The 25,546-nt window shown below is 47.4% G+C and overlaps 1 protein-coding gene across 1 annotated transcript in view; it reads right to left on the bottom strand.

Annotated features, from left to right (window-relative positions):
• Nucleotides 1-15,679, bottom strand: part of LOC119392996 (whirlin) — a 328,938-nt gene extending 313,259 nt beyond the window's left edge. The window contains exons 1-2 of the mRNA XM_037659871.2: nucleotides 15,362-15,679; nucleotides 665-793 (exon numbers count right to left, since the gene is read on the bottom strand). Of these exons, the coding sequence (XP_037515799.1) occupies nucleotides 665-793; nucleotides 15,362-15,604 (372 nt within the window). The 5' untranslated portion in view covers nucleotides 15,605-15,679. The remainder of the gene's footprint in view (nucleotides 1-664; nucleotides 794-15,361) is intronic.
• Between the last annotated feature and the right edge of the window lie 9,867 nt (nucleotides 15,680-25,546).

Below are 25,546 nucleotides of genomic sequence, written 5' to 3'. Positions count from 1 at the left end.
ATATATGACGAGAGGGCACGCTATGGGTCATCTGACTATGCCTCTAGAACCACCATTCCCATAATGTAATGCGTAGTATCTGTAACATGTCAATATGAATATTTAATAATTTGTGTAATTGTGAAGGCTGTCCTGGTTTGGCTTAAGTGCTGATGCTATATGTTTGATTTCTTTTCTGCAACGTTTAAGACGGGCTAAAAGCAAATCTGTTGCAATAATACCTAGACATGGGCGAGTTGCAGGCCCGTAGCCAGGGGGGGGGGGGGAAGGGGCCCGCCCCACCTTCGAAATTTTTATGATACATGGTGTTTTACCGAAAATAAATCACGAAAATACGCGTTTTCTCAAATTGTCAAGGCTTTCAGCAAGTGCCCCCCCCCCCCCCCGAAAAATATTCCTGGATACGGGCTTGGCGAGTTTGCACATACTTTTGGACGAATGTAGCGCTGGATTCGTCTAAATCGCGCTGCATTCGTCCAAAAGTCTTCAAGCAAAATATATCGATACTGCGGCCGCACGAACACCTAATCACAGTTCGTCACCGAAGGGGTTAAAATCAACACCAACAAGAACAGAAAAACACATGCGCACGGAGATAACCTTCCCCCTGGTCCCACAAGGACAGCCGAGTATACTTCACCGAAAGTCGCACACGGACGTATACCTTGTGAACGGGTGCCCCCCACGATGCTGGCGGTGATGTGGGCCGGCCGTCGCGAGTCACCCAAGCGTAGCCGCTGTGCCGGGATGGAGAGGAAACGCTCAGCCGCAGGGTCCGGTGGCTCTCCAGCACCTGCACGCACCCCGATACACTTGTGTGGGTTTTACATGCCAGGATTCACATACAGACCCGACATTCACAGATATCGCGCAGTTTCGGGAGACCTCGAGGACTCACATTTTATTAGTTTTTAAGTACGAATAGCATGTCTTAAAGCCATCCTGAACCACTCTTCGTGCTTGCTGAAAAAACACATGCAGCGCAAAGCAGAAGCTGCTGGGAATAGCTCAGCCAAATCTTGCAACGCGCGCGGCAAGGAGAGTTCGCAAGCGGAGCGTGAAGTTGCCACTTTCTCAAGCGCACCCTCTTCATGCAGAAGCCCGTACTCGCGCTCTTCAGAGGGCTGTCATAGAGTAGATCCAGGGTATATCTTTGCTCACACAACATATTGCTGCTATACTCTAAGGCAAAAGGGTGTTAAAGCGGCGTGCGGTTCGTCCTTTTGGGGACTAATGGCGCTGCCACAACCATTAATCCCTTTAAGGACTAACGGCACCGGGTCTAACAGTTAGTCCCCACAATGGACTAACATATAGTCCTCACATTTACGCCTTACCTGGTAACTGTTAGTCCCCACATATCACCTCAATGGACTAACATTTGGTCCTCACATTTACACCTTACCGGGCAACCGTTAGTCCTCGCAGTTGCACCTCGCCGGACCAACGGTCGGTCCACTGAAACGCTCCATTCGGATGAGCTTTTTATCCCAGGGATGATTTTCTACAGTTACTCTCAGCAAGACTTTATACTTTTTTCGCGTGTTTCTTTCCGCGGTGAGCAACAAATGCCGCGGAAAAGAACACGCAAAAGAATATTTAGTCATGCGTGTGTCACTGCTTTCGCATTCAATGCGACAACGAAATACAAAAGTGAGACAACGAAACGTTTTATTTTTCTATACATATGAAGTTTCTGCTTTCTTTCATTGAATTCACTACAAAATGTCCAATACAGGTTCAGCCGCGTTGTCACATCTCGTACAGTCCTTTCTGTGAAGCTGCTCCAACGGAAGCGATAGATGACAGGCGTTGTACACGCCAGGGCACACAGAATTCTGCTCGTTGTGGGCAACGGCTGCATCCTGCAAAGCACAAAAGTATTGCAAATATGTAGTCACGTGACAGCGAGGGTGAAGACGCACGCACTGTGCAAATACGTGCAAGGTGAACTAAAACACGTCTAAAACATCGCACGCAAATAATTTCACCCCTACGAAGCACAAGAATATTGCAAATATTCTGCGACACGTCACCGAAGGGATGAAGACGCACGTACTTACATGGCAAATACGTTCAAGGTGAAATAAAAACACACGTCTAAAATATGGCATGTAAATAATTTCACCGTGATGTCATACGTCATCAAAGACGCATTTCAAGCCACACAGCGCAACAAACACTTCAAGTGCGGCAGCCGCTGCCATCACGCTGAGGCGCCGCCAACCACCGTGCCCCAACGAGCCGGCGAGTTTTTTGCGAGCGGCGTCGTACAGCTCGAGCAAGCCCGTCAGCCGCCGCAGCCGCCAGCGAAACTCAAACTGAACAGCGCACGAACGTGAAGCCGACGCCACGAAAGGCGCCAGGCTGCTAGCGAGCGAGCGAAGGGGAAGCCGACGGTAACGGCGTCCAATTTCCACCAAATTTCTCGAGCGAACACCAGTACAGCGAGCGAAAGCGGGGTCGACGCCACGAACGGCGGCGAACTGCTTGCGAGCGAGCGTCGAGAAAGCCGAAGGTGATGGCGACCAATTTCCACAGAGTTCCGAAGCGCAAATAAAGTCGGCTAGCTAAAGCACCAGCCAACCCATGTCGGTGCATTTCAAGCGCGCGGCATACAATCGAGCTCGTTGCTACCGCACAGCGTTTTGGACGAGTCGCAAAACAGCGGCGAGGCCTGTGCCTAATATTGCTAATATCGCGAGCTCGCAGCTCATCACCACGGCGAATCATCGGTGTGCGAATATCCGGGCAGGCGACGACAATGGCGGCCAATATCCAGGCGGTCACAAAGCACAGGCGAGCTCACGCCCAAGCCGGCCCTCGCGGTACATTTCGTGCGCGCGATATGCAACACGATCGAGTCCGTTACCGATAATCGCGATCTGTTTCGCGCGCGCGATAGGTACGGCAGAATAAAGAGCGATCACTTACTTGTGAAAGAATCCAGCGCCGGTTTGTGCCCCGAGTCAGATTGAAGTCATGGATCCGATAGGGCTACAGTCTTCTCGGTCGCCATTCCTAGCCGGTGGCGACGCAGTGCCGTGACTACGCCGGAGATATACAGAGCGGCGTCGCGACGTGTCGAGAGCAGCTCCAGACTTCGTGGGTGTGACGAAACGTAAAAGCAGCACGACACACTCATCCACGCATACGTGTGCATCAAAGGCAGCGAGCCGTAGTTCCTAGATCGGCAAACTCCGAGCGCGACACAGCCGGCAACACGCCAACTCGAACACAAGTTGGAAGACTGACCCGAGCGAGGAGGACGGTTCCCTTGGCAATGGTTTGCACACGGAACGTATCCCTGCACACGGCCTGCATCTCCCGCGCCGTTCATCCCCTTGCAGACTAACTGCTCAGCTACATAGTGGCAACATTACCACGCTCCGGCATCACACGTGGAGGGAGCGATCATGTCTCATGACGCGCTGAAGGCCATGACGTGCGTGGATCGTAGATTCTTTCCACTGTGTTATGCTCCCTGCGTAGCTTTCAGCGCGCTCATTAGGACGGACGAAGAGAGAGGAAAGAAAAGAGACCAGAAAGATCTTCCTTGTCGAGGAACATGTGTTCATTATAATACTGGTCGGTGACGTCGCCCCTTCACACACTGAGATGCACGAATGCGTGAGTGACGTCAGCGCAGTGCATACGTAGACCTCAAAAACATAAGTACATGGACATAAATCAAGTTTCTCAAACTGTTCCACCAGCAGGACTTGAGCTCGAGGCCTCTCACACCGAAGCCAGGTGAACTCAACGTTGCGCCTAAGCGCGTACATTATAAGGCGGAATAGAGACCACCTTTTAGAATGCCTAACGTGCAAGTAGACACATTCACACGCGCCCTGTGGTTTTTCCGAAAAGCTCATCTTTTCATCTACAATTTACTTTCTGCAAGCGAGCGCGCTGGAACTCCTGGAGCATTTTTGAAACGCTGACAAACTTTTGTCTAGCCGCCATTATGCTACTCATATAGACAATGATAATTGACATCGGCCTTTTTCAACAATATTTTAGCTAAATAGCACATAACTGCATATTTTACTAGCACTTCACTGTTATTTACTGAAACTGCATCTTTATTTTGCTGCATTGCACATGGTTGCTATACATACTATACAAGGTCATGGTATGCTTACCCTCAACCCTCCTCCTTTCCTCCTTCTCACCCACACTTCCCTTTCCAATCGCTTTGTTATACTACACTATACAAGGCTATGCAATGCTTTACCCTCTCGCATCCTCCTTTCCTTCGTCCTCGCACTCACTCTCCTTTCCAACCTCTTCCAGCTGCGCGAAGCTATGCGAGGCTCGGCGCGGCATTGTGAAGCTAGGCGCAGCTATGACAAGTGGTTGCTAGGCAACGCGACTAAACACCCTCCGCTGTTAAAACAAAAAGAAAACAAGAAATCAAGGATTCCCTAGATTGTGCTGCTGAAGCACGGTGCCGACAGGAGCCCTGAGCGCTTTGCTACCCTTAGCTAAACTCAGACAAAAGCCCCGCCCCTTCACGCCATCCATCCCAATCAACTAACTATGGTGACTTGCTGTAGAATTGGACGTCTCTGCACACAGCCTTCGCAAATACGGCCTGGGAACTGATTGCTCTCAATCCGCGACGCCGTGGTAGAGCTGCGGCTGGCAGTGACCATTGCACGCCAGTGTCAGCGCAGTAGGCTTTCTCGTTGTCGCTGTAGATTTATCGTTTCTTATGTATCTCCTCTTTCTGTCGCCCCCTGTTTCTTTTCCTCACCCTTCCAATCTCGCGGGCGCTTGATTGCTTCAGTTTTATGATCTGGCTCTGCGTTCGTTAAATACCGAAGACCTAAATACCTACTTTCCGCAGGCAGCCGTTAACGTTCTGTTGCACATTTTTTCCCGTTACTTTTGATGTATAGCTGCTTTTATCAACTCCAAACACGCTTTCAGAAAAGGATTGCCCTGATGGAGCGTGGTGCCCCGTGAAAGCAACGTGATAGTTCACTTTCTGACTGCGCTCCCTTCACCCGTCTCAAAGATAAGACATGGAGTTGAAGAGCAGGGCCTGCATTCACGAAAACACCAGGGTGTGTCCAGATAAGATCGAACACGACGTCCCGGTCACCATTCCCGATTTTGATTAAATTTGCTATAGGTCTAGGCATTACACCCATAACAATGGTTTCGAAGATAGTTTTGCGAAAAAAAAATTTGTTCGTCTGAAAAAAAATTTATACATTTTGGCCGCAAGGAACATTTTCTGCCAATTTCGCGATTTCTGAATTTTGAGCGCGCCTAGGGAAGAAACGGTGCACTTCTCGGTCACAATATTTATTCCCCTTAAAGAACATGTAAAATACAATCTTATGAGTCTATTATTTTCCTTGCTTGTCGAAGCACTTTTGAAGAAAAAAAATCACAAACTTGGCAAATTGCACAAAATGCCTGTATTTGAGGAATTTATTGCTGCAAACAAGTTAAAGTGAGGATAATAAAAATCAGTACATATTAACTTTGATACTTTCGCTGTCTTTTAAAATAATTTTCTTGGTTTTATCACGCTCCATTTTACTCGATAATTCGGCTGATATTTAAGTGATTTATCGAAAACACCGAACTTTGAAAAGAGTTTTCTCAAAAAGGCCATTTTTAATATTTAAAAAAAATCCCTCTGATTGAAGTCAAGGACGTCGTCTATCATTCTGCATAAAAAACGTTGCATTATTTTGGTTACTAACAAGTTATAATGCGTCAAATGTGACCAAGTCAGCCTAGCGGCCGTGTCGTTCGTTATGTGCTGAAACTCAGATATAAGATGTTCAAAATACTTGTACGTGACATAATCACAAATCAGTAGCTCCACACCAACAAATGCGAAGCCAGGTGTCATGGTTCAGCAAGCTTTGTCTTGCGATCAGCCGCTTGACAAACCTGCGGTAGCGGCCGCTCGATGCTACTGGCGCTCACATTACACGAGTGCCGTTTCGACTGCGGATGAGCTCCGCTTGCGCGCCAAACTACGCTCAGAGGATGAACGAGAGAAGGAAGGCATCACTGCGAAAGATAAAGGCTGTTAAGTGCCAACAAATGTCATAATATGCAACGAAAGTAAAATAGAGCGTGATAAAACCAACAAAATTATTTTTTTTCAGGCGAACAAATTTTTTTTTTCGCAAAACCAACTTCGAAACCATCGTTCTGGGTGTAACGCCTAGACCTACAGCAAATTTCATCAAAATCGGGAATGGTGACCGGGACCTCGTGTTCGATCTTATCGGGACACACCCACCAGAGTTGTTCGTAAGAGAACATTTCGGCCATTGCTTGTGCTAGACATGCCATTAGGAAAGCCGAGTGGCCAACCTCGAGGGTCTCTTCCAAAAGAAAACACTTGCGAACCGGGCCCTTGTTTCGCTACCATTGGGATCCCTGCCAGTAAAATATTCTAAATGCACTAGAACTATCACACGATGAAATATCCTTGCTTTGGCTTGCTCTTTAAAAAGACACAATGTAGAAGTTGTTTGGTTGTTTGGTTGTTTTTAATGGTGCATAAGCAACTTAGGCTCTCATGCACCAAACGCATGGTATGGTTCTCTTAAATGTTGGAATACCTCGCCGAGTCCTTGTCTAGGCAAGGGCCCCGAGGAGACCAACAGGCTAAAAAGGACCTCGATCTTCTTCTCAATAGTGAGAAGCTCATCGAGGTGTCCCTGTGTATTTAGACGGCGCAGGCAGTGGATTTATAGTTTGTCTAAAATGCCTACTTCTCTTAGGAGGCTAAAAACATGCGAGTTATCAACCAGCGCGCCTTCACTTAAGACCAATGCAGGATGAAGAGGTATATGTTCTCTGTAAAATACGGTAAAATGTTTTCTTCTTAGTTCTTCCAGTTTAGTACATGACAGTAAAATGTAATTCACTGAGAGCTCACCTCGGCATCTCTCACACAGAGGTTTGTCTTCTTTTGCCAGTAAGAAATTGTGTGTGACGTGTGTGTGTCCAATGCGTAGGCGACATAAAATTACTTCTATGAAACGCTCCTGGTGTGAGCATGATTTCCATTCTTCTATGGTGGGTTTTACAAGGTGGAGCTTATTATTTGCTTCTAACTCCCATCTAGACTGCCATTTGTTTCTGAGTTTGTGGCGGACTGATTTTATGACGTCTTTGTAGGGGATGCTAACCTTCTTGATTTCTTTATGTCGTGTTTTCGCTGCACATTCATCTGCCTGCTCATTTCCACAGATTCCTACGTGGCTCGGCACCCAGCAAAGCTTTATGTTGTGTCCTTGTCTTATAACTCTTATTATACTGTGTAGGATTTCGCCTATTATTGGTACACTCGCGTTTCTGGGCTGAAGTGCTCTTAGTACGCTCAACGAGTCTGTGTAAATTATACTGTTCTCGATATTTTCATTTGTTATTTTCTCTATCGCCACTGAGATTGCGTAGCACTCTGCGGTAAACATGGATGCGCAATGGGGTAGCCGAACTGTTTTTTCCCAATGATTGTGTATTACCGCACTTCCAACGTATCGTGTTGATTTGGAACCGTCGGTGTAAAATGCTATGTGTTTTGAATATTTTGCCTGAAGTGCTAAGAATTCCTGTAATATATGCTCGCGGGGTGTTTGCTTTTTACAGCGAAAGCTGTTATGAGATCATTTCACCGGCCGTTTTTGGCGCCGTAGTTGTCCGCCGCCGCCGCCGGTGTCCGTAACCAGTATCGCTCGAAATAAGAAAAAAAAACGAAATAAGAAAAAAATTCCAGGATGAAACGAGGTTCGAACCCGGGCCCTCTGCGTGGGAGCCCAGTATTCAACCTCTGAGGCATGCCGGTGCTTGAAACTGCTTTGCAAAAAGGTCCTATACAGGCTTCATGTCGGGAAGGAACCACATTAGCATATACAATATAGCGTGGTAGAAGAGTAAAATAAGCACCAAGTGTCGCACAACGCAAATTATGTAACCAGGCGTCACACAATGCGAATTGCGCAACGAGTAGGTTGTTGAATGCTTCCAACCCATTACATAGGACTGCCATAATTCTTCATCGTCATCAGGCACAGCATCAACAAAGTGCGCATAATGCCTTACATGGGTTTAGCAGGTACCAACGCTCTCCGTAGAATGACGAAAAATGGCACAGTGCCTGCTGCCCTACTTCTCAAAAATTACAATGATTTATAGCGTATTGTGGGTTCCTCGCAAGTGCACTTGTATTTTTTGCCAAGGAAGCCCATAAGCGCATGATCCACTTCCTCGGGGTCTCAGTAAAATTACAATGATTTATAGCGTAGTGGGTTCCTCGCATGTGCACTTGTATTGGTTGCCAAGGAAGCCCATAAGCGCATGATCTATTTATTCGGGGTCTCAGTAAAGTTCTTCCTCCCCCCCCCGTCTCTCTCCCACGTCAACGTATGTTATACAGCATGACGGGAGAGGGAAATAGCGACCGGGCGTCACCCAATGCAAATGACATAACTGGTGGGCCGTTTAAAGATTCCAACCCATTACAAAGGGCTGAGCCATAATTCTTCATCATCATCAGTCGTCGCGTCAAGAAAGTGCACATAATGCCTTACAGACGTGTAGCTGGTGCCTCGCTTCTCCGCAGATTGACGAATAATGGCTTAGTAGGTGCTTCCCAACTTCACAAAAATTGTGATTTATTGCGTAGTGGGTACCTTTCTAGTGTACTTGTATTGTAGCCCCAAGAGAGCTTAACGGGCTCTAGAAGCGCCGCTCTTCCAGCTTTCGCTGTGACTGTGCTGAGGTTTCAGCGCAGGCCTGGCGTTTTTTTGAAATTGTGTCAGCGTGAGGTCACATACAGAGGGTAGACAGTACCAAGGTGGGAGCGCATTGGGTCTCTCTGCGATCTTAGGCAATGTGTCCTGTATATTTAACTCTCGGCACATCTCTTCAAATCGAAGAATGAGTGGCCTTACTGTTTGGGGTTTGTTGATAAATAGTGTTCTAGATGGGCAGTGATTTATTATAGGGTGACAGAGGTGGTTCGGCATTGAACGAATCTTTAGCACATATGAGTATGTGAGCATGGTTCTTCTGTCTGCCAATGGTGGCTCATTGGTTTCTACGTACAGACTGTTTATGGGTGACGTTCTATATGCACCAGTTGAGAGGCGGAGGCCGAGATTGTGTACCTGATCCAGTCGTTTCAGATATGATTGTCTTGCTGACCCATATACTATGCTGCCGTAATCTAAAGAGGATCGTACCACTGAACGGTAAATTTGTAGTAGGCTTGCCCTATCTGAACCCCAGTGTTTGCGGGACAGGACTTTCAATATGTTCAGAGATTGGGATGTTTTTTTCTTTAGCGCATTTATGTGTGGAAGAAATGTAAGTTTCTTGTCAAAAATGACACCCAGGAACTTGTGTTCATTTTTTACCGGTAATTCGATTTGGTTTAGATGTAAGATATGATCTGTCTGTATGCCGCGTTTGATAGAGAAAAGAATGGCCACTGTTTTTTTGCGCAGAAAAGCGAAAACCATTTCTGTCTGCCCATGTTGCCAATTTATTAATTGTTAACTGTACCTGTCTTTCGCATGTTGATGTGTTGCAGGATGTGCTAGCTGTCCGGAGGTCGTCAACGTAGAGTGAGTACATGATCGACTTCGGTATTATTTGGCTGATTGAGTTCATTTTCACCACAAATAGCGTTGTGCTTAAAATGCATCCTTGTGGTACTCCATTTTCCTTCGTGAAATTTTTCGATAGCGTTGAGCCTAGGCGTACATGAAATGAACGGTTAGCGAGGAAGTCTTTCAGGCAGTTCAACATCCTGCCACGGATTCCTAGCTCAGCCAGGTCCTGGAGGATTCCGAACCTCCATGTGGTGTCGTATGCCCTTTCTAGATCAAAAAAGACTGCCAGACAGTTTTGTTTGTGTACAAACGCTTCACGGACATTATTTTCGAGGCGTACTAGGTGGTCGATTGTGCAGCATGCTTTTTTAAAACCATACTGATGAATGTCAAGGAGTCTGCAGGAATCTAACACGAATGACAACCTAATTATTAAGAACACTTTCAAAGGACTTCGCTAGACAGCTGGTGAGAGCTATAGGTCTGTAGCTACTAGGATCTGTTGGTGGATTTCCCTGTTTCAAAAAAGGCACGATAATGGCCTTCTTCCAGGCTTCAGGTAATTTTCCAGATACCCACACTTTGTTAAAGAATGTCAAAAGTGTTCTTGTGGCAGGTTCGGAGAGATGGGCTAGCATTTGATAGTATATGTCATCAGGTCCGGGTGCAGTCTGCTTACCTGCAGTCAATACAGAGTGGATTTCTTGAAAAGTAATTAAGCAGTTGTAGGTTTCGTTTGTATTTCCGCTTGTTGGAAGCCTTTGTTTTTCGGCTGTATGTTTGTGTTTCAGAAATGATTGTGTGTAATGTGACGAACTGGAAACAGCACAGAAAATTCACCTAAAATATTTGCCTGTTCTTCGATACTTGTCTGTACGCCAGCGGTTGTGAGCAAGGGTACAGTGAATGGAGAAAAACTGCCGTCTATCTTTCGGATCCGTTCCCACAATTCTTTTGATGTGGAGGTGCTGTTTATGGAAGAGATGTATTTTTGCCACGACGATTTTTCAGCGCTGCGGCGGATGTATCTGGCTTTTGCTCTGGCCTTTTTAAAATTTACAAAATTTTCCGGTGTTGAGTACCTGCGGAAGGTTCCCTAGGCTTTGTTTTGCTTGTTTTTTGCTTCTCTGCATTCATATGTGTACCATGTTTTGTGGTTTTGTTTTACCAGTCCAGAGGTCTGCGGGATGGATAGGCGCGCAGCTGTCATGATACAGTTTGTGATACACTCGTTTAGTTCATCTATGTTGAGGTTGTCTGACTCTATATTTTCTAGGCTAGCCTTTTCTTGAAAGAGGGCCCAGTCGGCTAAATGTAGCTTCCAACGTCGTGGTTTTCACTGGATGACTTCAGGTGAGGTTGTTAGGCTGATTACTATGGGTAGATGATCGCTTCCGTATGGGTCATTTAGGACATCCCATTTGAAATCCATAAAAACGGAAGGCGAGCAAAATGATAAGTCTATGCAGCTCATTCTTCTTGAGCTAGGAGAACAGTATGTTGGTTTTCCTGTGTTTAGTAGACAAAGGTTATTGCTTATTATAAAATCCTCAATTATTTGGCCTCTAGTGTCAGTTTTTTCACTACCCCGAAAGCCGGAGTTCCCATTAAAATCTCCGACTACCAGGAAAGGCTCTGGCAACTGTTCTATCAGGTGTTCTAAATCGCAGATAGTTATTTTAAGATGCGGCTCCAAATATACGCTGCACACTGTAATCGTTTTAAATGCATGTATGACGGCCGCCACGGCTTCTATTTTTGTTTTAAGTTTATGTTCCCGCGCTGGAACTCTACTCTTTACTACAATAGCAACACCCCCTGAGAGTCTACTTGCCTGCTCTCGGTCGTGCCGGAATACAGTGTTTAGAACCTAAGTTAGTTTCTTGTAAACACAAGGCTATTGGTGATAGCGTGGCTAGTATGTCCTTTATGTCGCTTAGCTTATGTAGGAGTCCCCCGCAGTTCCAATGTATAAAAGCCATGTTGTATTTTATGGGTAGGGTAAAAACCTAGGTTTTCTTTTCAGGCCCAGTAATCCTGAGCTTGTCTTTTTTCTAGGGGTGTGCGAATATTCGAAAGTTTCGAATATTCGTCGAATATTACATTCGAAATATTCGTATTTGATTCGAAAATCGTGTATTCGAAATGTTTCGAATAATCGATAACTTCGAATATTCGAAAAATTCGAATATGCGATTCGATTATCATTCATAAAATAACTCGTCTTCCACTGCTGCGTTCGTATCGCTAAAAACGTTGCCGAGAGGAGCGATCAACATCCTAAGTACACGGAGGCACGATATCTGCCTGCGATGAGCGCCCCAATACGTATGATTTATTGCTGGTGCATCTCCGACGTGCAGCGCTGTTGGCGATCATGCAACCGTACTTTTTCAATATTATGCGGCCGTAACGTGCCGCACTACCCCTCGTTCACTATGCGGGACCACTTCTTAAGAAAGACAGTGACCCATGTGACTGGTGGCGCACTGTAGGCACCTTCAGATACCCCAGTCTGGCAAAGCTTTGCTCCATGTACCTCCCTATACCAGCCACTTCTGTTCCAAGCGAGCATGCCTTTTCAGTGGCAGGGGGGGGGGTGTTTCTGTTAGAAGGGAGCGCCTGCTGCCTGATCATGTGGAGCGACTCATATTTCTTCATGATAACATCTAGTCATTACTCTCATTGTGCCGTGATATTTGATTGCGTTGTGATGTGTATTGTGCTAGCCTGGACATTGTGTTTCTGGAGATAGCAGTGTACGTTTTGTCGCCAGTCAGGCTGTTAATGTCTTTTTTTTTTCAAATAGCTACATGTTAAATAAAATATTGTTACTGCGGAGGCATTTTTCCTTTGATATTCGATATTCGATTCGATATTCGAAGGTGGATATTCGTATTCGATTCGTATTCGAAAAATTTGATATTCGCACACCCCTACTTTTTTCCTATCCAAGGAGTCCCGTCGTCCTTCTGACGTCGAAGGCCCAGGACTACCTTGACTCGTGTCCATCGCATCGCCTGACGCGCTGGACGTCCGCACTGAATGTACAGATTTGTTTGTGTTTAGCCTCGCCACGTGGGGAGAGGCCTTGGGGCGCGCTGACCCTGGGGTCCGCACAGCCTGCGTTCTGGGCAGTGGTGCAGTGCGAGCTGCGTCCACTTTGGGCGCTGGATGCCCTGCCCCGGCGTCACTAGGTGTGCCCTGGGCAGGCGCTGTAGGCCGCTGTGTTGCCGCGCCCTGTTGCAGCACAACGGAATAGTTTCTGCTTTCAATGAGCGAAAGACGCTTCCGCGCTTCTCTGAAACTGATGTTTTCTTTAACTTTGAGTGTGACGATGGTTTTTTCTTGTTTCCATGTTGGGCAAGCTCGCGAGTAAGCAGGATGACTACCCTCGCAGTTCACGCAGTGGTGTGGTTCAACTTTGCAGTTTTCAGAAGTGTGTTCGTGAGAAGCGCACTTCGCACATGTGGTTTGGCCTCTGCAGCTCTGTGAGCCGTGACCGTATCGTTGGCAGTTAAAGCAGCGTCGCGGGTTCGGTATGTATGGGCGTAGTTTGAGTTTTGTGTAGCCTACCTCCACAGTGTCCGGTAGTATGCTCGATGCGAATGTCAGAACGAAGTGCTTTGTTTCTATTTCCTTGTTTTCTCGTTTAATTTTTATTCTGTACACATTCGTGACGTTTTGGTCCTTCAGTCCATTTTGAAGTTCTTCTTCAGTCATATATTTCAGGTCATCGTCAGAAATGACGCCTCGAACGGTGTTTAGTGATAGGTGCGGTGTAACGGATAATGGAATGTCTTCGAAGGCTGTGATTTTTGAAAAGTTCTCGTAGTGATGTTGGTAGAGCACTTCTAAAAGAAGGTCCCCGTTGGCTAGCTTCTTTATTTTACATTCTTGCCCTAAGGTGTCTGTTAGGGTTCTGGAGACTTTGAAGGGAGAAACCTGTCTAGCTGTTATTTCCGAATGCTCGCTGTGGATCACGTGGAATCTGGGGAAGGTGCTTTTGTTGTTCGTGAAGAACTTAGCTGTCACGTCGGTGCGCGTCCTCTTGTGAGGGTGGCGATCAGGTGATGAAAGCGAAGTGGCCATCAAATTTGTATGTGTTTCAGCCGCGGTAGCAGCCGCCCACCACGGAGCCCAACGAGGGGACGGGACAGGAACTCACGAGGAAGACCTGCCCACGCCAGCCGTATACCGCGACTATAACCAAATATGGCTGAACTCAGGGTGGTTAGCCACACAAGGTTAACCCTTGCCGCCGGGAACAGAGGAAATAAACTGAATATACGAGAAGACAGGAAAGTTTAAAAGTGAGAGAGAAAGACGAAGATGTGGGGGGAGAGACAGGAAAAGGCGACTGCCGATTTCCCCTGGGTGGGTCAGACCAGGGGTGCCGTCTACGTGAAGCCAGGGCCAAAGGGGTGTGTTGCCTCTGCCGGGGGGCCTTAAAGGTCCAATCACCCGGCGTCGGCTCAACCCCCAGGATCCCCTTTTCCCCGGACACGGCAAAGCCACGCACGGCGAGGCGTGGGAGGAGTCGAAACCCCCCGTTAGCTCGGGTCCGTGGTGTCGCTACACTCAAACGCCTGCTTGCGCAGACGCCCCTGCGGGGACAATGTAGAAGTCTAACTTTGTGCTTTTGTAACCACTTTCGCAATCAATTTGTAGTCGCGCGTTAACTTTGAAACCCATATGGCCAAAAATTCATTGACTCTTGAGCGTGGTAGCGGTGTTGATTTGGTTCATCATGGCGTAGTCGGTTGAGATGTAGTACGATCGTACTCCTGTACTGTATCTTTCAAGCAGATCTGCTTCTGTACGTGACTCTAACTTACAACAGTGAAACGTGATACCTTTAAACAACGGGCTACTAGACAAGAGTTGCAACGTGGGCTTGTTGTTGAATCATCTGAGCAGCGTTGATGTAGCACGAAACGACACGCGGACACGAGAAGGCACATAGAACACCCCATAGCGCCATTAGCACCATGGTTATTTTCAAAACCAGATCGCTTAGAAACCGCAATCGCCAGGCAGGCAGTTCAACACGTCAACGCTCCCAAAGACATGCGCGAAGGAAATCACTCTACCAAAGCAAATTCATTGCGAAGAGAGCAACACCACCACTGCTTCCGCAATAAAACCAACTGCTTAGGCGACAATGCTATCGATGGCTTGCAAATGCCCAGTTTGGCGAGATCAATCAGTTGGGTGATCACTTCCTTATAGTGAGCAAGAATGGCAGTGTGGTGAAAGAAAGGTCGACGACCTCAAGCATGAACGTGGATGGCGAGAAACGCCACAGGAACAGAAAGCGAGGTTCGACACCCAACGCATTGTGTCTTCGTGACAAAGTCCAACCACGCAACGTGGCACAGAGAGCCCTCGAGGAAGCCATAATCGAGGAAATCTTCAGTGCTGCAGCTGGACTTTTTCACAGTGAAATGTTGATGCGCCACCGAATAAAAAAATTGTTCAAAAATGTTTCATGCCTTACAAATACTGAAACCAAGTCAAATCATTCATATTCGTACCTCTTTAAGAAAAGTGCGCCAAGTAGTGTACAGTAAACGTGATTTAATATTTGTATTGCTCCTTCCTTGTTATTTTTTGTTGAAATGATTCCTTGGAGAGTTGTAACATAAAGTATAAACGCATAATCTTTTCATCTTAATAACTATGACACTACCGGCTGGTGCAAATTACAGTTAGGACATTCCTGGTGCGCCCAAAAGCAGCGGGGCCGGAAAGCGTCTCACCTGCAACGCCGCGTCGAGGTCCAGGTCACGGAAGGAGACGTGGTTGGCGGCCAGGATGCGGTCCCCCTGCCTGAGCCCCGCACGATGCGCCGCCGATTGGGGGTCGACGTGGGCGACGATGAGTCCGCCGCCGGGCTCGGCGGCACGCACCTCGAAGCCCAACCGGCCAGAGTCCAGGTGCCTGCTGGACGGCGACCGCTGGAAGGTCACCGTGCGCACCGAGTCGCGCCACGACGACGACATGGGCCCGCGCGGCAGCTTCCCAGGGGGTCTGCACGGTTTTACCAACTAATCAGTTAGTATGTAAGAACTGTGCTGCTTTGGACAATACAAGATAAAGAAAGAAAAAGAAACATGGCTGATCACTAAGTCATAGGAATCGATGTAACACGAAAGTGAAACTCATCTGCACAGAAGTAGTTCATTGTTTATTGTGCATTGCTATATGAGAGCTTGTAAAATGTCTATTAGAGTTAAGCAGCTACAGCACCGTTTGACATAGATGCACCTGCGTTCACGCCTACACTCTTAGCAAACGACCGCTTAAAACAACGCATATAAGGCGGAAAGTAGGTCAAATTTTCGACGCTTATGAATGGCTCTCTAAGCGGCCTACATATACGGCTCTCTTATGCGGCCCTTCTTCATGCGGCCTCTGGCTAAGCGGCTCTTTCTTATGCGGCCTAAGTTTATGCGGCTCTTCCATATGCGAGGCCATCTCGTTGCCAGAAGGCCGTGTAAAAGTGACCGCTTAACGTAACGCATACCATCGATTTGGTTAAGCGGTATTTCAGGTCAAATCTGTCCGGCTTATATACGGCTCAATATGTGGTCGAAATATATGTGGTACTTTTCGCAAATTTCTAGAAAAAAATTCTACATTGTAGTTGATCCTGCAGTGTGCCTCTTTTTTTTCTTTTTTTCTTTTCAGCCTTCCAACTCATGAATATGCATTTACACATCACAAGAACACTGCACAGAGAGAGTCACAAACCATGTATCAACACACACACACTCTCCACCACGGAGATTTGAACCTAGGCCAACCGCGCGACAAGCAGACACTGTAACCACAACGCCACCGCGCCACACGATCTGGGTGGACTTACGCGGCTTTATATATGCACTTCACGTTATCTTGGACGATCTTATGATCGGTTGCAACGCTATAATTTTGCATATGTGAGATGCATCGTTCGCGTATATATGCGCGTGTGTACGAGTGCACGACCTTAAGCGTACCCTCGCGGGCAGTCATAGTCAGTTTGTGTGTGGAATTATGTTTCTCATCCGAAGGCTTGCGCATCCTGCACGGAGACAGAGGTGAACCATGAACGACGCGTTTCCGAGTGCATTTCTATTTGCCGGCATCATACAGCAGCCAAACGTGCCTTGACGTGCAACCAGCCGCCAAAGAAAAGTATTCTGCGATCTGTGACGCAGTACATGATGATGATACGTGGGTTTTAATGGCGCAAGGGCCATGCGTGGCCAAAGAGCGCCATGAAAAATGATAAAAGTGTAGCAATGGTCGGTGGTTTACAATGATATATAAGGGATGTGAGCCATGATGGTGTTACGTGGCTGTATATGGGCCTAAATTTCCGCGCCCTAGGGCGGGTAAAACGTATAAGCATTAAAATCATGAGCGTGACGTGAAGTGTGTGTGTAGTGAAAATGAATGTCGGGTTGTTGTAATAATAAAACTAAGGATATATGGCACGAGCACAAATGCCTCGTCAGCGCCCTTGAGTCCAAGGGCTGCGAGGCAGGTGCTTACTTTAAGGGTAACTACCGCAGCAGCAGCCTCTGTTAGGAGGCCGTGCTACGGAATGCCTGGGTAAATCACGTGAAAGTCATGCACATCTTTTAAAAACGCGAACAGTGACTGATGTTTAAAAACAGGTTCCCTACCGATGAACATTGATGGGTGAAATGGTAATTGTTGTCGATAGGGTAATATAAAATGTTGTTTTCTAAGCGTGTCTAGATCATTACACTGGATTAGAAGGTGAAGCATGGTTAGTGCTTCATCACATCTCTCACACAAAGGTGGATCGCCATCAGAGAGAAGGTGTGAGTGTGTACTGTATGTGTGTCCTGTTCTTAGCCTTGTGAGTATTACTTCTGTGTGGCGTGACTTTGATACTGGTGGCAATTTACCAAGATGAGGCTTGATAACGTGTAGTTTGTTATGAGTTTGTCTATCCCATGTGCTCTGCCAATGAGCCCTGGGCTTTCTTTTAAGGAGGGGTTTTAGGTCGGAAATGAGTGCAGGAAACGGAAACGGAAATGAGTGCACTGGCGGCAGCATTTTCGAGGGCGGATGCAGCTAGCTGATCCGCCAACACGTTTCCTTGTATCTCTCGGTGCCCTGGCACCCAGCGCACCACGACATGCTGTTTCAGTGTGTGGACCGTACACAGGAGTGAATAGAGTGACACAAGGACAGGGTTTTTATGCTTTTTGAGAGTTTTCAGGGCTTTTACTACACTTAGAGAATCAGTGTATATCACAGCACTTTCTAGTTTTAATTCTTTGATGTGTTTGACAGCCGCAAGTATGGAGTAGGCCTCTGCTGTGAAGATGCTTGTATTCGGGTGTAGTATGCCGGCATTGGAAAAGGATGAACCAACAGCTGCGTAACACACAGAAGTACTGGACTTTGAGGCGTCTGTAAAGAATTCTGGACAAGTGTATTTGTGCTGTAGTTCGAGGAAGTATGTACGGATATGTGCAATAGGTGCGTGTTTTGTAACTTCCACGAAAGATATATCGCAGTCTATAGGCGATGCGTAAAGCGCCGACGACGCCATCTGCCGCCATGGCTCGGAAGCGCTCGCGGGGCCCGGCGAGCAGTGTTCCCGCGAGCGTCTATACGCGAGTGCATGGATGGATGTGTTTTTCATCGTGATTTAACAATTCTGGCGGGCCTCAGCGATGTCGAAAAATACCTGCTGCGTTGTCGGCTGCTCAAACACACACAAAAAATCGCCAGGAACGCACATCTACAGGTTTCCGGTGCTATTTCATGAGCAAAAGCGACAAGGTCTATCCAAATAGGTCGCGAAGCTTCGGGCGAAAAGCGGTTCAGATCCTATTGTCAGCGACATCAGCATGGGGAGTTATGGGAGTAGCGATTGAAGCGCGACTAGGTGTGGTGGGAACAAACACTAATAACAAAAAACCTAATTTCATTCAACAACAAAATAATATTTATATTTTATGACCGAGATTTATTTCAGAATAACATTTATTTAGATCCAGTGTACAAAGAATTCATGAAAATGTATATGCATTATCAAAAATCTTCTTATTAGCGCCCTCTAAAGAATGACACATGCCATTGATCTGCGACGCAGTCCTTGTAGTGTTCGGAAAGGCGCGCGTAAAGTTCGTCTGCGGCGACACGCCCCCTCAGGTGTTCTGGTGTTTCGCACTTGCATGCGTTCTGTCAATTATTTGGTGAGAACTTTATTTTGGTGTGCGCGAAGTTGCGAGGTGCGTTTCATCGTTGGTGAACGTGTTGGCTACGGTGTTCAACGGACAACGGCACGAGGCGGCTAACATTTCACGCCGAGCGCTTTCCTCGGTACTCGCGGAAACGACGAAACGATGTGGTATTCCAAGGATGCAATAGCAACACGCGTACGCCTGGCGAGCCCTCGCTTCTAGATAAGACACCGGGGCAACGGTTCGGAGTAGTGCGCTTGCTGGACTTTCATGAATCAGTATTTCTGCTGCCCGGTTTCCTTCGTGAACACGCCGTGCGTATTATATTTCCTGTTATCGGTGAGCAGATCGCTAAGTTATTTGTCGCGCTACAATCACTATAATTCGCATGTCTTGATATGTTACACGTAAGGTTAATTTATCGGAACAAAAGGCAAAACATAGTGCACGTAGTCTACGCACTTTTTGTACATATTATGACATTCCTTGCTCATTGTGTAGAGTGTGTAATTGCGTTATTGTGGCCATTGAATAAAACTGAAATATCATTATTTTGGCGTGACCAGGCGTCATTTCTTCTCGTTGGAACTGAAGCACACATGCAATGCGCTCTTTAAGTCCCCTGCGCATGTGCGAAGCAAATAAGCAACGCTGCAGACATGAGAGGTACGCTGTTGCCTACATTATTCACGCTGCGGAAGGTGACACGAACGCAGAATAAAAGCTCAAAGAATAAAGTTTCCTGGTAAAACCAAGGCGAATTGCATGACGGTACACTTAAACACCGCTGTTTAGTCACGGGTCGATATTAGTTTAGCTAGCGTTGACTTCAAGCGCATTCGCCAAGGGCTTGCCGGCTCGCCGTAGCGCGACCCCTTAGCGATCAGGGGCCTAAGAAGAATATTTTGAAGTCAAATTTCGCGCTAGGGCCAACAAAATGACGTCACTTTTTTACCGGATATTGCGTCACATCCGCTTTATTTTTTGTTCCGCCGGAAGTGTTCCCTCCTCACACAGATGGCGCTAAGCCCCATGAGCAGCTGATGAGCAGCCATTTTCTGAACGTATGGGTTTCTATGGAAGCTTCGCTACCATTTACATTTACCTTGAAAGCGACGGCGGCGGTGGATTGCGGCTGTACGACGTAGAAGTTAAGCAATCGCGCTTTGTTTACGGCAGTGTTAGAACGATTCTTCTTTTTTGTCGCTACGTTTTCAGCGAACGCTACTACGTTTACACTTGGTCGCCTCGCCTGCATTGTAGACACTACAATTCACATGAGGTTGTTATTACTGATAAGACGCGATACCTTGGCTCACTTGAAAAACGAATGGCGCGAAGCGCAATGCGAGAGAATGTAGGGCAGGTGACGGCTCCTTTAAAAAAGCGCCGTGGAATCACGCGTGTGCTGTACGAAATCGGCTGCATTCTACCTATTGATGGCTGTCGAATGCGATCATCAGTGCAGAATGTTCACTGTGCGCTTCTGCACCGATGATGACAAGCTTATCGTTTATTTTTTCACAAGTTTATCGTGCTGGTTTCAAAGTTTTACCAACGCTGACCCTTCACGTGGCCGACCCTGTGAAATCTATACGCCGGTACGACAGCGCTCCCTCAAAATCTACTATATCGGCACATGGCACGTAAACGAAGCTACTGTGTCGAGAAAAAACATTGGTTCACGCGTCAACGCATGCAGGCGTTAGTGATCGGGACGTTATAAAGAAAGCGGTGTACTTACGATGAGCTCCACTTCGTAGAAGCTTGTTGTCGATTGTCTGTGACAAACACTTGTCGCGTATGGGGACATTGTCGTCCCACACAGCTGTGACATCGGACACATGTCCACTATTATAAAGTGCGGCTCCTTTGCGCACACTGTTGCCGTAAAAGTAATTATCTGGGACGCGCACAACCGGCGAATCGCACGCGCGCAAATGAGGCGTCTGCTACGCGACCCGCGAACGGTTCCAACGGCCGCCGCTACGCGGCTTTCAGTGGCGCCCCTATAGGCGTTGCGCATCGCGGATAAGCTGCCACTGCCATGGCGGGAGACGAGCAGCGGGGGCCATTAGACTGTGTTCAAGAAGTGGAACATTCATTTCCTCTGCCAAGCCTCTCACACGAAGTGAGTAAGGCTCTCGCAACGAGGGACGGTTGTGAAAAAAGGCAGACGTAGACAAATCATTGATTGTGGCGTGTGAGGGGTGTTCCTTGTTTGCGTTCACTTTGAGAAAATATACAAATGATAAGTAGGATCTCTGTAGATGAAGCGACCACTCATTTGATTCGATGTAGAGGCTTTCCACGGGGCTCGTGCGAAAAGCACCCGTAGAAAGACGAATACGTAAATGGTGGACAGGGTCCAGCATTCCCAAGGCGCTCGGTGTCGCGGACTGGTAGACTATGGCCCCGTAATCTAGGCGCGTGCGTAAGAGGCTTTTATAAAGGTTCATCAGGCACTTCTTGTCACTACCCCACGTAGTGCGTGATAACACTTTGATGATATTCATAGCTTTTATACACTTGTTTTTTATGTACTTGATGTGTGATATGAATGTTAATTTCGTGTCGAAAATGAGGCCAAGGAATTTATGCTCCGTTTTTAGAGACAGACGGTGGCCACCAGGGGTTGGGGGGGTTCAAACCCCCCCCGAAATTTTTCAGTTTTGCTTGCGTATATAGGCATGCACACATACAAACGCACGCACGAACATTCATAAAGTATGGTTGAACCCCCCCCCCCCCCCCCCGAAAAAAATTTCTGGCTACGCCCCTGGTGGCCACCCAGTTCAATGTCAGGATCGGGATAAAGGCCTCTCTTTCTGGAGAATAATACGCATGTGCTTTTTTGTGGGTTAACGCTGAACCCGTTCTCGTCTGCCCCCTTGGTTACCTTGTTCAACCCAAGCTGTACCTGCCGCTCACACAATGCAAGGTTGCACGACTTATAACCGATCTGCACATCATCAACGTATGCGCAATAAAACATATTGCATGGGATGCATAGATGCAGCGAATTCATTTTTACAATAAAAAGAGTGCAGCTGAGGACACCACCTTGTGGCACCCCAGTTTCTTGAACAAACGGTCGTGAAAGAATGTTTCCCACTCGGACACGGAATGTACGATCCGTAAGGTAACTCTCTATTATGTCCAACATTTTACCTCGTACACCTAAGTGGGACAGGTCTCTCAGTATTCCGAACCGCCATGTTGTATCGTAGGCTTTTTCCATGTCCAGGAATACCGAGAGAAAAAAATGCCTATGGACAAATGCTTGCCCCGCCACGGTGGTCTAGTGGTTATGGCGCTCGACTGCTGACCCGAAGGTCGCGGGATCGAATCCCGGCCGCGGCGGCTGCATTTTCGATAGAGGCGAAAATGTTTGAGGCCCGTGTACTTAGATTTAGGTGCACGTTAAAGAACCCCAGGCGGTCGAAATTTCCGGAGCCCTCCACTACGGCGTCTCTCATAATCATATGGTGGTTTTGGGACGTTAAACCCCAGATATTATTATTATTATGGACAAATGCTTCACGAATTTGTGCTTCAATCCGTATTAAGTGGTCGGTTGTAGATCGCCCCTCTCGAAATCCGCACTGGCACGGGTCAAGTAACTTGTTTGTTTCGAGGAAATGAATTAGCCTGCAGTTTATCATTTTTTCGAAGAGTTTGCACAGACAACTCGTTAGCGCGATAGGTCTGTAGCTAGTAACAGCGGTTGGATCCTTGCCCTGTTTCAAAACAGGGATCACTATAGCCTCTTTCCAGGAACAAGGCATCTCGCCGGAAAACCATATGACATTGTAAAGAGATAGCAGTGTTTCCTGTGTTTCAGAAGGTAGCTGTTTCAACATTTCATATAATACCCCGTCAGAACCTGGGGCGGAATTATTACAGCAGTCTAGCGATGTCTGAAGCTCAGCTAAGGAAAAAGGTTGGTTGTAGGCTTCGTATTTTGTGCATTTGCGTTCTAATTTCTGTTTTTCTATTCTCGTGCTGTACCTCTGGAAAGCCTCGGTGTATTGCGACAAGCTGGACACCTGTTCGAAGTGTGCGCTTAGGAAGTTCGCCTTGTCTTCCAAGCTGTTGCCTTGTGTATTTACTAGAGGGAGTGAATGTGTTGGTCGTCCTGCTACCCTACTAACCCTGTTCCAGACTTTAGCCTCCTGTGTATATGAGTTGATGCCCGATAAAAACTTAACCCAACTCTCCCTTCTTGCCTGTCGGCGCGTTCTCCTGCCTTGTGAATTTACGTTCTTAAAATTTGTAAGATTTTCCGCTGTCGAAGAGTCCCTAAGTAACCTCCACGCTTTGTTTTGCCTTTTTCGCGCATTTCGACATTCGTTGTTCCACCACGGGACACGTCGTTTGCGAGACAGTCCACTTGTTTGAGGGATGCATTTGGTGGCAGCGTTAATCAAAAAAAGCTGTAAAATAGTCTACGGCTGCATCTATGCTTAAATCACACATCTCCGACCAACTTAAAAGTGTAACTTTCTTAAACTGTTGCCAATCGGCCCTTTCAATCTGCCATTTAGGAATCTGTGGATGAAAAACATTTCCTGTTGGTGCGCTTAGAACTATTGGAAAATGGTCGCTTCCGTAAGGATTCCCGATAACTTTTAAATTAAGCAGGGGAAGAAGGGATGGAGATGTAATGCTGATGTCTATGGACGAGTAGGATTTGTTCGCTAGGCTATAATATGTTGGCTCTTTCCGATTCAATAGACACGCACCGGAGGAGAAAAGGAATTGTTCGATCAGACGACCTCGTGCATCGCAGCGAGAATCACCCCACAGACTGCTATGCGCATTAAAGTCCCCAAGGACGGGATATGGTATCACACACCACTTGTACACACACCACTTTTGGTGTATGGTTATGTAAAAGTTCTTGGACATCGTCGAGGTTTCTGAGGAGTCCTCTGATGTTCCATTGCAGAATTTGTGGTTCCATATTGGAAGTTAAGTAGTGCTGTGTGTACGAACGGGAATTAGTTGCTGTTCAGACAGAAAGTTGGAACTTAGGTAACAGAGCCGTCGGCGGGCCCTGTTATAGGCTTTTTCGTTTTCTTAGCGCGCTCCAAGGAGCTACGCCGCTCTTTCGGCACCAGGGGTACCGAAGTTGTGTCCATTACCTCGTGTGAGTCACTGGACGCCCGCGTACGCGAGCTGTTGGCTTGTTTTTCCGACCTCGCCTGGCGAGGCGTGGTCGTGAGACCCGACGACCCTTAAGTAGCCGGGATCTCTGGCTGGGCAGGTGGAGCAGACTTAACTGCTGCCACCACGGGGGCAGCCGCCACGGCCGGTGGCTCACCTTGTGTGAGCCGGGGCTGTGGCGGTGGCCGATGCGACGCTGCCCCCTGACGCGCCGCATCAGCATAAGTTGGACCGTAAAATGGCGAACACCTTCTTCGTGCTTCTTTAAATCAAATGTTTTCGCGTACTTTCAGTAAAATGATATCTTTTTCTTTTTTCCAGTTTGGACAAGAACGAGAATACGCAGCGTGGTCGCCGTCGCAGTTAACACAGTGTGGGGTTTCGTTGCAGGTGTCCGAGGCACGGCCTTGGACACCGCATTTTGCGCAGGTGGGTCGACCACGGCAGCTCTGAGAGCCATGGCCAAATCTTTGGCACTGAAAGCATCGGCGAGGGTTTGGGATGTAAGGCCTGACGGTTATCTTTGTGCACCCAGTTTCTATGTTCTGTGGAAGTTCACTAGTGGAAAAGGTCAATACAAAATGTTTAGTTGGGATTTCCTGATTGTTCTCCTTATTACAATTCGCTTCACATCGGTTACGTACTGGTCCTTCCAGCCTTCGAGGAGTTCACTTTCTGATAGTTCAAGCAGATCTGAGTCTGATACTACTCCGCGTGCGGAGTTCATGGATCGGTGTGGTGTAACGCTAATAGGAATGTCGCCAAAAGTTCGGAGGTTCTTTAGTTTATCAAATTGTATTTTGTCATTTAGTTGGAGAAGCAGGTCACCACTGGCCATTTTTGTAACTTTAAAGCCAGCCCCTAAGGTGGCTGTCAGTGTTCTGGATAAAACAAATGGGGACACGGTTCTAGCTGTTTTGTCAGTCTTGTCACAGTGCACTACGTGATAGTGAGGGAATACTTCTTTGGTTCGAGTGAGAAAGGTGAGTTCATCGGTGCGTACGCGCTTTGAAGCAGTACGATCTTGTAACAACGGGAATGCTCTATGCATAGTAAATGAATCTGATTCGGCAGCGATGGCGCCCACCCACCACGGAGCCAAACATGGGGACGCTACAAGATTCATGGAATTGAAAGGATGCAGACGCCAGCCGTACACCGCTAATATAACCAAATGCGCATAGAACAAGGTTGCCTATTTGCACAAGGTTAACCCTTGCTGCCAGGAAACACGGAAGTAAATAGAAGAGAAGAGTTGTCAGTTTTCCTGCCTCGTCCCATTTATTGGGGACACTCACGCGCTCGTAAATGGCGAGCCAGTCCTCGACGTCGGTGCCATCTGCGCCAGTGAAGACCGGAGGGTCGCGGATACGAGGCACACCTGGGTATGAGGTCGGTGTAGGCGGGGCCGTTTGCTGGGAGGCGTCTTGAGGCATCGTAGGCGGCAGGGTACGGCATCGAAGAGCCAGGGGCATCGAATGAGGGCCGAAGTTGTTGTGAAAGCCCAGCACCTCCACCAAATTATAAAGACGTTTATTAGCGGGCACTCGGCGACGATAAACG

This window comes from Rhipicephalus sanguineus, chromosome 1 (assembly GCF_013339695.2).
Source record: "Rhipicephalus sanguineus isolate Rsan-2018 chromosome 1, BIME_Rsan_1.4, whole genome shotgun sequence".
Taxonomy (NCBI): Eukaryota; Metazoa; Arthropoda; class Arachnida; order Ixodida; family Ixodidae; genus Rhipicephalus; species Rhipicephalus sanguineus.
The sequence above is the reverse complement of the archived record's forward strand: the minus strand, read 5'-3'. Positions and strand labels throughout refer to the sequence as shown.